Source organism: Salmo salar, chromosome ssa15 (assembly GCF_905237065.1).
Source record: "Salmo salar chromosome ssa15, Ssal_v3.1, whole genome shotgun sequence".
NCBI classification, from domain to species: domain Eukaryota; kingdom Metazoa; phylum Chordata; class Actinopteri; order Salmoniformes; family Salmonidae; genus Salmo; species Salmo salar.
This window is the reverse complement of record NC_059456.1, coordinates 63,706,205-63,723,555: the sequence shown is the minus strand read 5'-3', so window position 1 is coordinate 63,723,555 and position 17,351 is coordinate 63,706,205. Positions and strand designations below refer to the sequence as shown.

The following is a 17,351-nucleotide window of genomic DNA, read 5'->3' as shown; positions in this document are numbered from 1 at the left end:
TTAGATGGACACTTTCTACATCATCCATGCAGGTTTCTCCGCTCAAATAGGTTAACCTAAATGGTGCCTAATCAACAACAAAAAACATTCGGAGTCACGTTAACAAACAACATATCCTAAAAACAGGACAGGTCAAAGTAAAATGGACAATATGGAATGGACAATCACAACTGTTTTCGTGATTCAGTGATTTTTGACAAGCTGATCATAGCGAAAAATAAAATACTCCTGCATTTCCTGCTGTGTAAACACATTGTAAATAGGCTCACGATATCTCCCCCCCAAAATTGTGTAGCTGATATTCAGAGCTTAAATAGCCAAATTGAATTGGTCACAGGAATCAGGACTAATAAAGTCAATTCAACAGCCTGTTTTACAAATGGTGGGCCTACCACATGGATGGGCATTCATAACATTCCATTGCTGGCTGACATGGAAGGCTACACTCCAGTAAGCAGGAGCCAACGTCTTTGGGACGTCTTTTTTTGGTCCTGTCCAGGCGTCTTTTTTTGGTGTTTTACCACATAGATGGCCGTTCATAAAACTCTATTTCAGGCTACACCTCAGTAAGCAAGGACAGATGCTGATGCCTTTTGGACATCTTTTTTTGGTGCAGCCCTTACCTGCCTTGATTTCTATATCCACATTTTTGTCACGGTCCGAACCAAATCTGAACCTATCATAGATGTCTATGTTTGGTTCAGATTTGGTTCGGTCTGGACCAGTCAAACATAGACTCCTATAAATGACATCTTTTCAACTTTCATTCAGAACAAAAAATAAACCTAATTTCAACGTCCAGAAAAAACATATTTTCAACGTCTGGAAAATATGAGTTTTCAATGTCCAGAAAATAAGTATTTTCAACTTTCATTCAGAACTGAAAATTAACCTGATTTCAAAGTTTGGAAAATACAGATTTTTCAACATCTTTGGTGCCTTTTCAACATCCTGGAAGATGTGTATTTTATACATCCAGAAAATACGTCTTTTCACCTTTCATTCTGAACCTAAATTTAACCTAACTTCAAAGTCTGGAAAATGTATCTTTTAGATGTCTTTTCAAAGTCATTTTGCTTACTGGGACAATTTTAGTTTTGCGGTATCAGCATTTTTTGGTCTCGCCTTGGGCGGCAGAAAGGCAAGAACCGGCCTTGGTGACAGCCCTCTCATTAAGAGCCCACTGGCCTGGCCAGTTTACATGATTTAACTGAGTGAACAGGAAAGTGGCATGTCTCCTGTGGGCTTGCTAACATGCCTCAGGTGTAGAGTAGACAGGGTAATAAAGGACCTTATTTCCTCTCTAATGGCTCCAGAGTTTCCCCCTATAGCAGAGCAACACTCTGTGCTCTATAACCAAGGCCACGTTTTCCCACTCTGCACTGTGTTTGTGTGTGTGTTTGCTAGCTATCACGATGAACTGAGGGATTTTTTAAAATGTATATTTTTTTATTTAACCTTTATTTAAGTAGGCAAGTCAGTTAAGAACAAATTCTGATTTACAATGACGGCCTACCAAAAGGCAAAAGGGCTTCTGCGGGGACGGGGGCTGGGATTAAAAATACAAAATAAAATGAAAATATAGGACAAAATCACATCACGACAAGAGAGACACCACAACACTACATAAAGAGAGACCTAAGACAACAACATAGCATGGCAGCATCACATAACAACACAGCATGGTAGCAACACAACATTACTCTTTTTTTGATGGGAGGCTCTGCTGAAGACTGTAGACTACCTTTTGAGGTGTTTTGAGAGAAGGTCAGCAGTTGTTGTTTTTCCAAGGATATCACATGGCCAAGTCCTGTTTTGTTATTGTTTCAAGTACAAGAGTCACATGAAATGTTAAACCTTTCTCTCCGAGTCCTGAGTCTCACATATTATTCCCCGCATAGTTTTGAAAACAGGAGCATGATTGGTGTGAGCTCTTCAATTTTGGAACGTTCCCATGCTGACGCTGCCATTTTGAGGCCCAAAACACTGAGTGACTTTATAAAACAGGTAATTACGTCAAATTAAGACACTAAAGCCCAGTTAATGTGTAGTGACCTTTGTCTGTTTGTTGGGTAGAGTTGTGTGTATCAGCACAGGAGATCAGTGGGGGGTGTCGCCCCATCATGCCCTTAGCACACCCACCCTCACCCCTTCCATCCTCTCTTCTCCACCTAACCCACCTCTAGCACACATTCTCTCCCTGGTCTCTTCTGTTCTGTCCTCACCCCTTTCACCTCTCTCTCCTCCATCTCCACTCCTCTCATCCCCTCCCATCAGTGTACTGGTGTGGTCTGGACAGGGCTTGTCCTGTCCTGGGCGATACCCCAATCCCAACCCCAGACCCAGGCAGTACTGTATCTATCTTCCCCCACAGGACCACTCTGACTGTCAACAAACAGGGTGACACTCCCCTCTACAGGCACACACCCGTCCGGTCCTAAGGAGGACCCCACCACACGTGTGAAGGAAAAGAGAGGGAGGAGGGTTATGAAGCCAGGCTGGAGAGAGGTTAGGGGTGAGGATGAGGGGGAAGCTGGTCTCACCCCCCCCCCCCCCCCTGTCAGTGAGAGCAAACCACACTAAATAAACACACACACACACTGCCTCTTTAAATGCCACTTCCTGCTGCTGGTCTCTTGATAAACTGTCTCCAAGTGATACTGCAGGCTGTACTACACACACACAAGCACACAGACTGTTTCTCTCTCCCTACTGTCTGCACTGTTACATAGCCAGTAAATTACAGTGTGGGAGAGAATTTAGGGTTTGAGTGAAATGTTATTTTGCGGTAGTGAGAGGTGTCTAGGTTGTCTGTGAAATGTTGTACATGTGGAGTGTGTTTTTTTTGGGCGCTGTGTGAAATACTTGCTTTTTAGGGCTATGTTTTTGGTCTCAGTAGAATGTTATTGTGTGGTAGCGGTGGGACTGTTAGTAAGAGATGTAAAATGTTAAAGTGGGAATGTAATGTTAACAAGGTTAACATGTGTTAAGTGTCACAGGGATTTTGTGGTCTCTCTCAGTTTAGTGCTTGACGTCTTAAAGGACGTGGCTTACCTGCAGAAGCAATGAGTAGTAGTGGACCTTCACTGATCTGAGAGTGTGTGTGTTCAGTGTGTTTGTGCGGGCTTTTGTACGTGTGTAACCAGTGGCATTGGGTGAGGGAATATGGGGGTGGACATAATAATTAACATCCAAAATCACATTTAAAATCATCAATTCATCAATCATGCTGTCATCTGCTGGTCATTCAGTAAACTGGCCCTATCCGTCATAGTCATTGGTTAAATCAGACATGTCAATATTAATTAAAATAATCACTACTTTCACACATCAGGAGTCCTTAGTCAGTAGAAGATAGCAGACCGAGTATTGACCTGTAATCTAGAGGGAATCAAGTCTCAGAATCTACATAATCAAGGAATAGTTAAATTGTAGGCAATTTTCTCTTTATAGTAGGCTAGTTGTTGGTAGGGCCATGACTCATGTTTACTGTAGTGCAACCAACGTCCCCTAGTGACAGTGGTCACGGTGGGACTGTTGTGTTCCACCAGCTATGTGTGTGTTCTCCTTTCCAATGAGAGGATATGTGTCTGTCTGAGTAGCTGTAGATCAGTGATGGGCAACTTTGATGGGGGTGTAGGCCACAAAAAATCTGAACTCATCATGAGGGGCCACAGTGGTTTGCGGGTCTGCATACCCACATCCTACCCACACATGTAGTCAACTGATTTGTGCAATCAATCCATTTGTGCAGTTAACTTAACTCTCTAACTAAATACCAGTAGCCAGGTCCGGCCGTTGAATTCGTCATCTTTCTTCTCGAATCCGGAGCACTAGACAAAATAGAGGTAAGATAGATATCGATTTTGAGACATGTTCATTTTAGTATGCGAAATTCCTGTTCTTATTTTGAAGATTTATCACAACAACAAGCGTATTTTGCGAAATGTCACAGAGCACTGAGCTCATTTTATTCAGTTCGTGTCATGTTAGTTTTACTTTTTGCGACCCGTGTAAACAACTTTTCAGATAACCACTACAACATGTCAAATCCTCAAAATTCGCTTCGAGAAAGTGCACCGCTCTGTAAACAAAGCTTGGTGGTTATTATGGGATGTATTCGGTTACGAAATCGGACTTTTTGGATATAATGTTAATGATATGTTAGAGAAAGAACCCACTGAATGATTCAGAACATGAAGAATCATATTTGTCTTGGTAAAATGTATTTTATAACACAAGGAAGTGATCCACCCTAAGATAAAGGGCTAGTTTTCCAGTCCCAGTAATATCCATCAATCATGGTTGGTGAGCAGCATGCATGATGATTCATCTCTGTGTTCAACCACACACTCTTTTTCTCTTAATGTCATCAGTTAGTGGAAGCAAGAGTGGTAACCTTCTAAGTGCTCTGATATTATATCACGTATGGTACAAGTGTGTTAATGAGTATGTTAGGCTGCATGTGATGCACTTTAGCCACTGTTGAAGAGAATCTGCTCACCACAGTGGATCTGTATCCTCCCACACATCTGACCTCTCCTGTACACCACACGACATGAACAGTACACAGACTCCGGGCTTTATGTTTACACTTTCTCCCCCTGAGATGTTGCCTTGCCGTTTGTCTGTGTGCATGCGTGTGAGGCTGTGTGTTACTGGTTTGACAGAGTGCTTTGTCGTAGTACCTGGTGTCTGCACGCCACACTGCTCTCCTGTAGAGGTGTGAAGGAGAAGAAGACTGGACTGCTCATTAAAGGGCAAACAGATAAACTTTATTTCTGCACACCTTTGGGTAGAAGTGTTGGCTTCTGTTCAGCTCAGATGGCTTAGGCATGGTATTTAGAGTATGTAGTCCTTTTGAAAAAGTGCCTGCTGAAAACTAACAGTATATATAGGCTAAGTGTGAAACTGGGCAGCTGTGGTAGTAGTCCCAGTCTCCCTGACCCACCTGCTATCTTACCAATATGGATCAGCTGCATGTTGCCATGACGATGCCCTGTTCCACTGGTTTCCCCTGCTCCAGAGCATTCGCTCTGGCATTGCTTCATTTAGCCTCCGACTCCACAGGCAGGATGTCACTCTGGCATTAACTCGTCAGGCCTGGTTGGTGCTAGCTTTTTGTCTGCCTGCACCCTACATACTGCTTACTGTTACTGTGTGTGCGTGTGCGTGCGTGCGGGCGCGTGTGTGTCAGCACTCTCTTTGCTTATTATTGTCCGCATGTCATTTAGACCTCTATAATAACTACAGCTTGGCTTGAGGGGGATTTTTTTCTCCCTTAAATGTTCTCCTCTATCACTTCCCTTGTTCTCCCTTCTAAACATACTCTCTATTTCTTTCTCTCTCCCCTTCCTTCTGTCTCATCCTCTGTCCTCTCTCTCCTCTTTCTCATCCCCCAAAATCCCTCTGTCTTAATCTGTGGGAGCTGGTGAAATACTCCTACTTAGTGTGTGAGCTGGGTTGATTTACTCTACTGCTGTGCCCACTGACCTGATTTAGGACAGGGGCAGGAGCAGGATGACTTATCCCTGATCCCCCTCTTACCCCGTTCCCCTTCCGTCTGTAGCGTAGCTTGGGGAGCCATGATACCATGGAGGCTTTGAGGCATGACTCATTCCTGGAGAACCACAGCCTGGTGTTAGGTCTAAATGTCTGAGAGAGGCTGTCTGATGTTGTGTGGTTAAATCAAACAGATAGGAGGAGATAAATGAATGGATGTGCAGTAATAAAGTAGTAATATGTTGAGGGAGGCCAGCTGTTACTGTACTATAGCCTGTGTGATTGGATGAGATACTTATCCCTCTGTATGTGTATGGATTATCCACAGATTGAACTAGGCACGCTGCAGCATCACTCTAATGTACTGTAGCCTACTGTACCTGACTGAGAAATCTGCTGAATTGCCATCGATTGGGAAGAGCTCAAGCCTATATCCTATATACCTTGTGTCCCTAGAACAGCTCTTGTACTGCATTTCCACTGTGAGCCTTTCCCCTGTGTAGAAAATAGTGATCCTTTTTTTGAGCTGTAAGAGCAGTAGAGATCTGCTCTAGTTAGTAATATGAATCCTGTCCTTTAGTTCTAAGCAGTACAGCTCTGGTTCTAAGTAGACATCAGTCCAACAGCAAACCATGCCAGACCTTACACTGTAGATCTAGGCTAGTCTGACTTGTACAGTACAGGTGCCAGGCTGTGTTTATCGATCTCTGTGTTTTCAAACTGTACTGAACAAAAATAGAGACGCAACATGTAAAGTGTCGGTCCCATGTTTCATGAGCTGAAATAAAAGATCCCAGAAATGTTCCATACTCACAAAAAGCGTATTTCTCTAAATGTTGTGCGCAAATGTGTTTGCATCCCTGTTGGTGAGCATTTCTCCTTTGCCAAGATATTCCATCTCCCTTACAGGTGTGGAATATCAATAAACTGATTAAACTGCATAATCATTACACAGGTGCACCTTGTGCTGTGGACATAAAAGGCCACTCTGAAATGTGCAGTTTTGTCACACAACACAATGTAACAGATGTCCCAAGTTTTGAGGGAGCTTGCAATTGGCATGCTGACTGCAGGACTGTACACCAGAGCTGTTGCCAGAGATGTTCATTTCTCTACCATAAGCCACCTCCAACGTCGTTTTAGAGAATTTGGCAGTAGGTCGAACCAGCCTCACAACCACAGACCACGTGTAACCATGCACAGATACACTGTGACATGATCCTAAGGCCCATTGTTGTGCCATTCTTCCGCCACCATCACCTTGTGTTTCAGCATGATAATACAAGGCCCCATGTCGCAAGGATCTTTACACAATTCCCGGAGACTGAAAATGTCCCAGTTATTCCATGGCCTGCATGCTCACCAGTCATGTCACCCATTGAGCATGTTTGGGATGCTCTGTATTGACGTGTACGACAGCGTGTTCCAGATCCCTACAATATCCAGCAACTTCGGACAGCCATTGAAGAGTGTTGGGACAACATTCCACAGGCCACAATCAACAGGCTGATCAACTCTATGCAAAGGAGATGTGTCGCACTGCATGAGGCAAATGTTGGTCATACCAGATACTGACTGGTTTTCTGATCCACGCCCCTACTTTTCTTTTAAGGTATATGTGACCAACAGATGCATATCTGTATTCCCAGTCATGTAAAATCAATATATTATGGCCTAATTAATTTATTTCAATTGACTTATTTCCTCATATGAACTGTAACTATTTTAATTTGTTACATGTTGCGTTTTATATTTTTGATTAGTGTATTTACAGTATTTCAATCAATGTGTTTTCCATTGTCTATTTGTGTATCTCTGTGTATCTCTGTGTATCTCTGTGTGTCTCTGTGTATCTCTGTGTGTCTCTGTGTGTGTATTTCCATGTGTTTTCCAGTCTCTCTCTCTCTCTCTCTGTGTACATGTCTCCTGTGGAGCTCCTTTATGGGGCTCTGTGTGTAATTACGGGGGTTTGACCGTCAGGGGATAAATATCAGAAACACATCAAGGTCAGAGCACTCGTTACTGTCTCAGAGTTGCAGAAAGGAAAGAGAGATGGATAGAGGGACGTATAGAGAGAGAGAGAAACCCATTGGATGCCTCTGTCAGCCTAGTGTGGCAGTAGGGAGAAGTAGATTGGATGCAATCCACTGTGAGTATTTGTGTCTCTGTGTTAGTCTGCGTGTGTAACACTGCTCTGATCAATGACCATTATAAATCAAAGTGCCATTAGATGAGAGTCTGTTCCAGTCTGTCTCGATATGTCAGGACAACAGACAGTGGAGGCCAGGGTCAGAGAGAAAGGGAGGGAGGGATGAGTTGTAGAGAAAGAGAAGTTGGGGGAAAGGTGGACAGAGAGAGGGAAAGATGGATAGAAGGACTGTCTACGAGAGAAGAAGAGGCAGATAAGAGAGCGTAAGAGGGAGATTATGAGAAAGATATAGAGAGAGACGCACAGAGAATGACGTACTGACTTACTGAGTGAAGGGGAGAGAGAGAGTGTTGGTAGGTGTGGGGGTAGCTGTGTGATTGGGAGATGGGGCTTGGGGAGTGGTGACTGACGGACGAGACGCTCCCACGTCGGGAGTGATCCATCTCCCAGACAGCACTGGGGCAGGAAGACTTTACTCTAGGGATGGTGGGTAATAAACAACTCCAACAGGGTCGCCTCAGGGGTGGCAGTGATTGGCAGCAGTGTGTGTGTGTGTGTGTGTGTGTGTGTGTGTGTGTGTGTGTGTGTGTGTGTGTGTGTGTGTGTGTGTGTGTGTTCAACATTCAGTGTTCAGCAAGAGAAAGGGGGAGGGGAAGAGTGAACATTGTGTTTGAATGTACTTCTCAGTGCATGTGAATGCCTGAGTGTACATGTGCATGCAGGAGATGGGTAAGGATTGTCAATAGAGGTCAAGTCTGAATGGCAAAGCATATATATATTTTTAAACATGCCGCCCTCTCCACTCTCGCTACTCTCTGCAGTAGTATAAATTATTATACCTTTATTTCAACAAGGAACACAGACTGAGACCAAGGTCTCTTTTACAGCTGGGCCCTGCGTATACATGTTACACACACAGTTTAGACACAATGACTAAGAAATGACACAAGACAAACAAAACCATCTAAAATGTTCAGCTCTGGCCTGTGACATCAGACTGTCATGCCATAGCTGTTTCTCCTGTGATGGAATCTGAATGTCACCCATAAAGTTGCATTATATTAGTGTGTCACCTCTGGCACACACACACACACACACACACACACACACACACACACACACACACACACACACACACACACACACACACACACACACACACACACACACACACACACACACACACACACACACACACACACACACACACACACACACACACACACACACACACACACACACACACACACACACACACACACACACACACACACACACACACTACACACACAATACCTTTATGCTTCCATATCCGCAGTCCAAATACTTAGAGTATCAGAATACCTCAGTGTATCCGAACACACACTACCTTACCACTGTCTTAGCGCTAGCAGTACTGCTGTCTTTCAGTTTACTGCTCTCTCTAGTGTTGTTCTGTGCTCTCTGAGTCCATCTCATTCTCTCCTGTTCTCTTCTGACTGGTGTGTGGCGATGACATCACCATCTCCACTCTCAAGGAACAGGCAAGTGAGTCAACAGCTTGCCTAAGAGACGCAATCCTTTGCCTGTCTGTAATGATGGTGTATGGTCATTGATGAGTTGGCCTTCAGGTCGTCCTGGCAACCCGCTGCTCCCCAGGGCATGGTTGTCCTTGGAAGCAAATTGTTGTATTTTTCTGTTCCTCATCATGATTGGAGCTTAGAAGAGGAAATCCACTTCTCTATTCTCTCGTGTGTGTTTATTAAATTGCGGTTAAATGGATTCTCATAATTACAGAATGTTAATCTAATCTCTCCCTCTGTGAGCAATTGTATTAGTTTACTCGGTTTGTGTCAAACATTGTTTAGTGCCTGTTTGTCCTTTAGTTGTTTGCTATGTTCTGATCAAGTTATTATCGTTCTGTGTTTTTATATTTGTTTTTTGTTTCTATTCGTTTTTAAATTTGATTAGAAATTCTGTTAAGTTTCAGTTAGTTTTCAGACCTGATTTGGATTTCCCATTGAAACCCCCATTACATTTTTGCCCAAAGTTTAGAAGAACAAAACACTAAAACTGAACATAATTCATGATGATTTTGTTAATTCTTTTTTTTTTTTCAGTTTACTAAATCATTTTTTCGTGATTAGTTTTAGGTTACTATAATAACCTTGGTTCTGATTAGTCATTTCCCTCTTTTTAATCACGTGCGTGTGCACATAACTATACCACTCTGACATTCTGAGCAGGACCTGACGGAGTGTGTAAAGTATCAGACACAGAGGTTCATATCTTTCCCATAAACTTTGTGTTCATGCAGTGTGTGGACCATCATTGTTGTCATGTTTGATCTAGGCTCCTGCCCTGTACACTTGCATAGACAGGGGTAATCAGGAAATCTGTTTACCTCCTGTTGCCATAACTGTCAATCTGCATGTGTGTGGTTACTATTCAAATGTGTCTGTTTCTGTGAAGTGCAGACAGACACACACATACACACACGTCAGCTGGGCACAGGGACAGGTGTGTAGGGCAGGTTTTGCAGGTGCAGTTAAACTAAAGCACACCTACAGTGCCTTGCGAAAGTATTCGGCCCCCTTGAACTTTTCGACCTTTTGCCACATTTCAGGCTTCAAACATAAAGATATAAAACTGTAATTTTTTGTGAAGAATCAACAACAAGTGGGACACAATCATGAAGTGGAACGAAATGTATTGGATATTTCAAACTTTTTTAACAAATAAAAAACGGAAAAATTGGGCGTGCAAAATTATTCAGCCCCTTAATTAAGTTAATACTTTGTAGCACCACCTTTTGCTGCGATTACAGCTGTAAGTAGCTTGGGGTATGTCTCTATCAGTTTTGCACATCGAGAGACTGAAATTTTTTCCCATTCCTCCTTGCAAAACAGCTCGAGCTCAGTGAGGTTGGATGGAGAGCGTTTGTGAACAGCAGTTTTCAGTTCTTTCCACAGATTCTCGTTTGGATTCAGGTCTGGACTTTGACTTGGCCATTCTAACACCTGGATATGTTTATTTGTGAACCATTCCATTGTAGATTTTGCTTTATGTTTTGGATCATTGTCTTGTTGGAAGACAAATCTCCGTTCCAGTCTCAGGTCTTTTGCAGACTCCATCAGGTTTTCTTCCAGAATGATCCTGTATTTGGCTCCATCCATCTTCCCATCAATTTTAACCATCTTCCCTGCCCCTGCTGAAGAAAAGCAGGCCCAAACCATGATGCTGCCACCACCATGTTTGACAGTGGGGATGGTGTGTTCAGGGTGATGTGCAGTGTTGCTTTTACGCCAAACATAACGTTTTGCATTGTTGCCAAAATGTTCGATTTTGGTTTCATCTGACCAGAGCACCTTCTTCCACATGTTTGGTGTGTCTCCCAGGAGGCTAGTGGCAAACTTTAATCGACACTTTTTATGGATATCTTTAAGAAATGGCTTTCTTCTTGCCACTCTTCCATAAAGGTCAGATTTGTGCAGTATACGACTGATTGTTGTCCTATGGACAGAGTCTCCCACCTCAGCTGTAGATCTCTGCAGTTCATCCAGAGTGATCATGGGCCTCTTGGCTGCATCTCTGATCAGTCTTCTCCTTGTATGAGCTGAAAGTTTAGAGGGACGGCCGGGTCTTCGTAGATTTGCAATGGTCTGATACTCCTTCCATGTCAATATTATCGCTTGCACAGTGCTCCTTGGGATGTTTAAAGCTTGGGAAATATTTTTGTATCCAAATCCGGCTTTAAACTTCTCCACAACAGTATCTCGGACCTGCCTGGTGTGTTCCTTGTTCTTCATGATGCTCTCTGCGCTTTAAACGGACCTCTGAGACTATCACAGAGCAGGTGCATTTATACGGAGAATTGATTACACACAGGTGGATTCTATTTATCATCATTAGTCATTTAGGTCAACATTGGATCATTCAGAGATCCTCACTGAACTTCTGGAGAGAGTTTGCTGCACTGAAAGTAAAGGGGCTGAATAATTTTGCACAGCCAATTCTTCAGTTTTTTATTTGTTAAAAAAGTTTGAAATATCCAATAAATTTCGTTCCACTTCATAATTGTGTCCCACTTGTTGTTGATTCTTCACAAAAAAATTACAGTTTTATATCTTTATGTTTGAAGCCTGAAATGTGGCAAAGGGTCGAAAAGTTCAAGGGGGCCGAATACTTTCGCAAGGCACTGTAACTACAGATGTGTGTTATTCAGGACTGAGTTTTAGGGTGCTCCAGGGTGTGTGTGTTTAGGGAGCTGGCACAGAGAGCTTTTATACACACACGCACGCTCGCACGCACACACACACATACAGACACACACACACACACACTGGGAGAATATGAGTTACTTTGTTGGCCAAGGAAGGTGTGTTAGATTTTCCTATTGAAATGGTTCACTGGATTCTTGGTATCTAAGGAAAGGCAGAATATTCAACGAGACGGTAGCTTTTTCTTTCTTGTTCTTGTCTTTTCTTGTCTTTAACACTCCTAAAAAAAGAAAAGTCTGGCTATCAGGTTTAGGTCGTTGTTCAATTGAACGACCTTTAGTCTTTAAGACCTTTGGAAATGTTTGAGTTTTCAGTATCGTATAGAGGTGTAGTATAATTGGGAGTGTTGTGTTGAGTTTTAAGTGGGTGTTGTGTAGAGTTGTGAGGGTTGTGTAGAGTTGTATAGTTGTGTAGAGTTGTATAAAGTTGTATAAAGGTGAGTTGAGTGTTATGTAGAGTTGTAGAGTTGTGTAGAGTTGTATACAGTGGTATAAAGTTGTATAAATTTGTATAAAGGTGAGTTGAGTGTTATGTAGAGTTGCATAGTTGTGTATAGTTGTATACAGTGGTATAAAGTTCTATAGAGTTGTATAAAGGTGAGTTGAGTCTTATGTAGAGTTGTATAGTTGTGTAGAGTTGTATACAGTGGTATAAAGTTCTATAGAGTTGTATAAAGGTGAGTTGAGTCTTATGTAGAGTTGTATAGTTGTGTAGAGTTGTATACAGCGGTATAAAGTTGTATAGAGTTGTATAAAGGTGAGTGTTATGTTGAGTTAAGTAGATGTAGTTCCTCTCGGTGCTGTGTCATCAAGTTCCAGTTTACTGTTAGGATGTTTGATCTGCGGGCCAGATTTCACTGTCTTAGGTAACCATGACTATGGAATGTTTCCATATGCCAGACCCCTATGGCACCATCGGTCTCATTAGTGTCTGTCTGCTACAGACTGTTTGTTTTTCCCAAGACCTGACCTGTGTCTAGAGTCAAAGAGTTTCTCAGTGGTTTAGCTGGACAATGTCAGAGTAGATAGATGTTGCCCCTAACCACTTGCTCTAATTTCATCCCCCTAATGGTTAAGGTTAGGATCGAGTGTAGAACAGCTGATCCCAGAGTCTGTTTTACGATGTTCAAGACACCAATTATTTTTGGTGAATGGCGGAAATCAGCTTTCCTCTATAGGAGACTGTAGGATGTTATTTACTCTACACTGTAACAGAAAACTGTAATTTATACGATAATTTTAGGAATTATCAACAGTAAAAAGAACTGAAATGTTTTACTGCAGCATACTATAAATTATTGTGCATTGTGGGAAAAGTGCTGTATTTCAAATGGTACTGTAATTCAACCCCACAGAATACAGTAACGTATCCTTGGAGAGTGAAAAATCTATTTGACCAATAGTGGGTTCATAGTATTGTTGTTTCTGGCTCATTAACATATTTTCAGCCATGCCTTGTAAGAGGCTATATTTGTTGCACCCGTGAGTGAGAATTCTGTACCTATTTAACTTCTATGTGGTTAAAGTACCCCATCAATTTAAAATGTATAGGGGACAGGTTGGAAGGGCAACTACTCTTAAACCTTAAATGGTTGAGCATTATGCCATGCCGTTTTGGTATTTTTTTGCCCTTTCACTGCCAGTCCGGAAGGCTTTATTACGGCTTCTAGAAATGCAAGTAATATAAAACACCAAAAATGAATTAATATCCTGTAATTTGTAAACACTTTACCTAGCAGCCAACCTGCTTGCACCATCCCTTGTAAAATACTGTAATTTCCGGACTATTAAGCGCACCTGAATATAAGCCGCACCCACTGAATTTAAAAAAATATATTATTTTGAACATAAATAAGCCGCACATGTCTATAAGCCGCAGGTGCCTACCGGTACATTGAAACAAATGAACTTTACACAGGCTTTAACGAAACACGACTTGTAACAAAAATAAATAGGCTTTAACGAAACACGGCTTGTAACAAAAATAAATAGGCTTTAACGAAACACGGCTTGTAGCAAAAATTTTAAATTAGCAGTAAACAGTAGCCTAGCAGTAGTCAACATCTTCCTTCTCCTGTGCACTGAAACCATCTCCTTCGGTGTCGGAGTTGAATAGCCTCAGAATTGCTTCATCCGATATTGGATCATTTTCATTGTCGCTCTCGTCACTTTCATCCGGAGGCAAATCCCCCGCTGAGCCCTCTTCAACATGCAGCAGTCCAGCCTTTCGAAACCCGTTGATGATAGTGGATTTTTTGACAATGCTCCACGCTGTCAGGACCCACTGGCAGACTTGACCATAAGTTGCTCTTCGCATGCGGCCCGTTTTAGTGAAGGATTTCTCCCCACTTGTCATCCAAGCCTCCCACTGAACAAGGAGCGCCACCTTAAATGCACGATTTACACTGATGTCGAGTGGCTGCAAATACTTTGTTGTGCCCCCAGGAATCAGGGTGACAAAATGACTCCCGTAATCAGAATGATGGGAAGTTTGAGAGCGCTCGATTTAATCTAAACAGTAAACAAAAAAGTTGCTTGACCTTAACCCGTTCGGCAATTTCATTGGTCTAATGAAAGCTTCATGCCGCCAAAAAACTGAGCACGTCACAGAATGTGTTTTAAAAAATTTTAAAAAAATGAAATCGGGAAAAATCCATATATTAGCCGCGTCATTGTTTAAGCCGCGACGTTCAAAGCCTGGGAAAAAAAGTTGCGGCTTATAGTCCGGAAATTACGGTACTGTGAAATACATACCCCTCCCCTCAATGAATTTCATTCATCCATTCATTAATTCTGATTAAGGTAGAATTAGCTTTTTTACATTATAATACAATATTTTACTTGCTTTGGTACTATATGTATATTACAGTAAATGTACAGCTGCCTGTAAATTACTGTCAAATTTACGGTAACCCCTTTACAGTGTATAGTCAATTTCTGTTGCAACGGTAGTAAGGTGAGAGTTGGAACTGGGCTATATTTTAAGATTTGCTACTGTACATCTATTGACCCAGTTACTGCACGTATTATTGGCTGTGTATTACAGATACTGTTTATGTCTGAAGTGAAAATATGTGTCTTTCACAGATGTATGTAAACTCTCTTTCTCTCTGTCTCCCTCTGTGGTTTGGTAAAATTGTATAACATGGTGGGAAAGCCAGCCTTCAGCAGGGCCTCATGGGGGCAGACAGCGTAGCAGGACTTATTGCAGACTCACAGAGCTCTGCCTTCCGTGACTGAAGCTGCAGGCTGAAGCTGGGCTGGAAAACACCAAATTAGACATGGAAGTGCTCCTCAGGGGTCTCACTACCATCTCCGAACTAATCCTTTGGAGATGCGTGTGGAGTGAATAGATACAGCCCCTAAGCTTGCATGAGATAGAGCAATGTGGATGTTAGTTTACATAGCCATTATCATAATGTACTGCCGGGGTTATCGTTGACGTCTAATGGACAACCACATCCGATAACACACAGCCAGTCTAAACAAAGGCTGTGATAAGGGCCCTTGGAACAAAGACATAGCAGTACTTAGACACACACACACAGGCGCACACACATAGACACACATACAGTACACAGAAACACACACATAGGCACAGTAATACATAAGTGCGCGCGCACACACACACACACACACACACACACACACACACACACACACACACACACACACACACACACACACACACACACACACACACACACACACACACACACACACACACACACACAGGCGTACACACAAACGCATAGGCACAGAGTGTTGGGCCAGTAACCAAAAAATCGCTGGTTCGAATCCCAGAGCCAACTAGGTGAAAAATCTGCCGTTGAGCCCTTAACCCTAATTTCTCCTGTAAGTCGCTTTGGATAAGAGCGTCTGCTAAACTGTGAACTGTATACTGTGTATATACTGTAAACACACACTTCCCCCTCTTTCAATGCAAACACAAACCATACATTATGTGACCCTACCAACATATTGCACAAGACAGCACTCATTACAAAGTCCACGCTTCAATTCACTTGACTGGATTTCACAAAGCCCCTATAGGCATCACATGATTGGAATCACTGACAGACAATTCCCTGATGTAACTAGCTAGCTGCTAAAGGTCTCATTGTCCCACTGTTTGTAGTTCTGTTGAGTGGGTTGTGATGCGCTTTTACAGGGACACACACGCTCACACACTTTCTCAAAAAGCCTGATAACACAGACATACAGAGAGAAAGTAAGACACACACATACACAGGCCAGTATCACTCCCAGACAGTCTGAAAGGATAGAGGATCAGGATATAGAGATGTATTAAATATAGGCAGGCCTATCAAAGAGCTCTCTGTAGACTCGTTGAGGCGGAAGCCTCACCTCTCTCTCCCCTGGCCTGGTGTCAGGATTGATGCAGGGGCTGTCTGCTCCCTCTCTGGTTCCTCTCTGCTCCCTCTCCGGTTCCTCTCTGGTTCCTCTCTGCTCCCTCTCTGGTTCCTCTCTGCTCCCTCTCTGGTTCCTCTCTGGTTCCTCTCTGGTTCCTCTCTGCTCCATCTCTGGTTCCTTCTGCTCACTGCAGCATGACAAAGGCATTGGGGTGAAGGTTGTTTGTTCACCTCCTACTGTTACAGTAACACACTGCACTGCACCACTCAGGTGGACTGGGGCTGGGACTGTATAGAACTGCATCAGTCAGTTCTGTTTGGACTGGGGCTGAAGCTGCTGGGTATTTGGTCTCAGCCATGACTCTTTCGTGCAGTCTCTTTATAGGCAAAGTAATACTGCACTCTTAGAAAAAAAGGTGCTATCTAGAACCAAAAAGGGTTATTTGGGTGTCCCAACAGAATAACCCTTTGAAGAACCCCTTTTGGTTCCAGGTAGAACCCTTTACACAAAGAGTTCTACCAGGAACCAAAAGGTATCTCCTTTTCGTGTGTGTTGCTTCCGAACAGGTTGCGTTCCTGCATGTTGTGTGAATGGAAGTAATGCACTCAGTCAATCTAATATATTCTCTCTCTCTCTCTCAGACCTCCCTCCCTCCTCTCTACAGTGCCAGTGTGGATCGGTGGACTTCCAGTGTTCCCCGCGGCTGGCGAAGAAAGACCTGCCCCCTCCCAGACAATGTCACGTCCGGCCTGCCGTAAAGCCCCGCCCCCAGCCCACAGCCACACCCACCTTTCAGAAACCTCAAGGTACACTGTTGGTTTATCACCATTTTCAGCACTACTACTAGTTGTTTATAATATCAATATTGTCATTATCATTGACTAAGAGTGTTGGTACAATATAAAACCTTGTGTTTATCAGCCTAACCCCAGAGTTTTACCTGGTCAGGTCACCCATTCACACGTAAACAGTATTTATCCCACAAACGCATCAGTCAGATAGACACATGGATGGCTCCTTGTTAGTCCTACCATAGCCTCATGCTATCTGCCTGTTGATGCATAAGTT

At 42.9% G+C, this 17,351-nt stretch overlaps 1 protein-coding gene across 2 annotated transcripts in view; it reads left to right on the top strand.

The window, feature by feature from the left end:
• LOC106571892 (FYVE, RhoGEF and PH domain-containing protein 3) overlaps positions 1 to 17,351 on the top strand; it is a 109,075-nt gene that overhangs the window by 64,664 nt on the left and 27,060 nt on the right. For both annotated transcript variants that reach the window (XM_014145424.2, XM_014145423.2), the window contains exon 2: positions 16,925 to 17,089. In XM_014145424.2, coding sequence (XP_014000899.1) covers positions 16,925 to 17,089 — 165 coding nt within the window. The remainder of the gene's footprint in view (positions 1 to 16,924; positions 17,090 to 17,351) is intronic.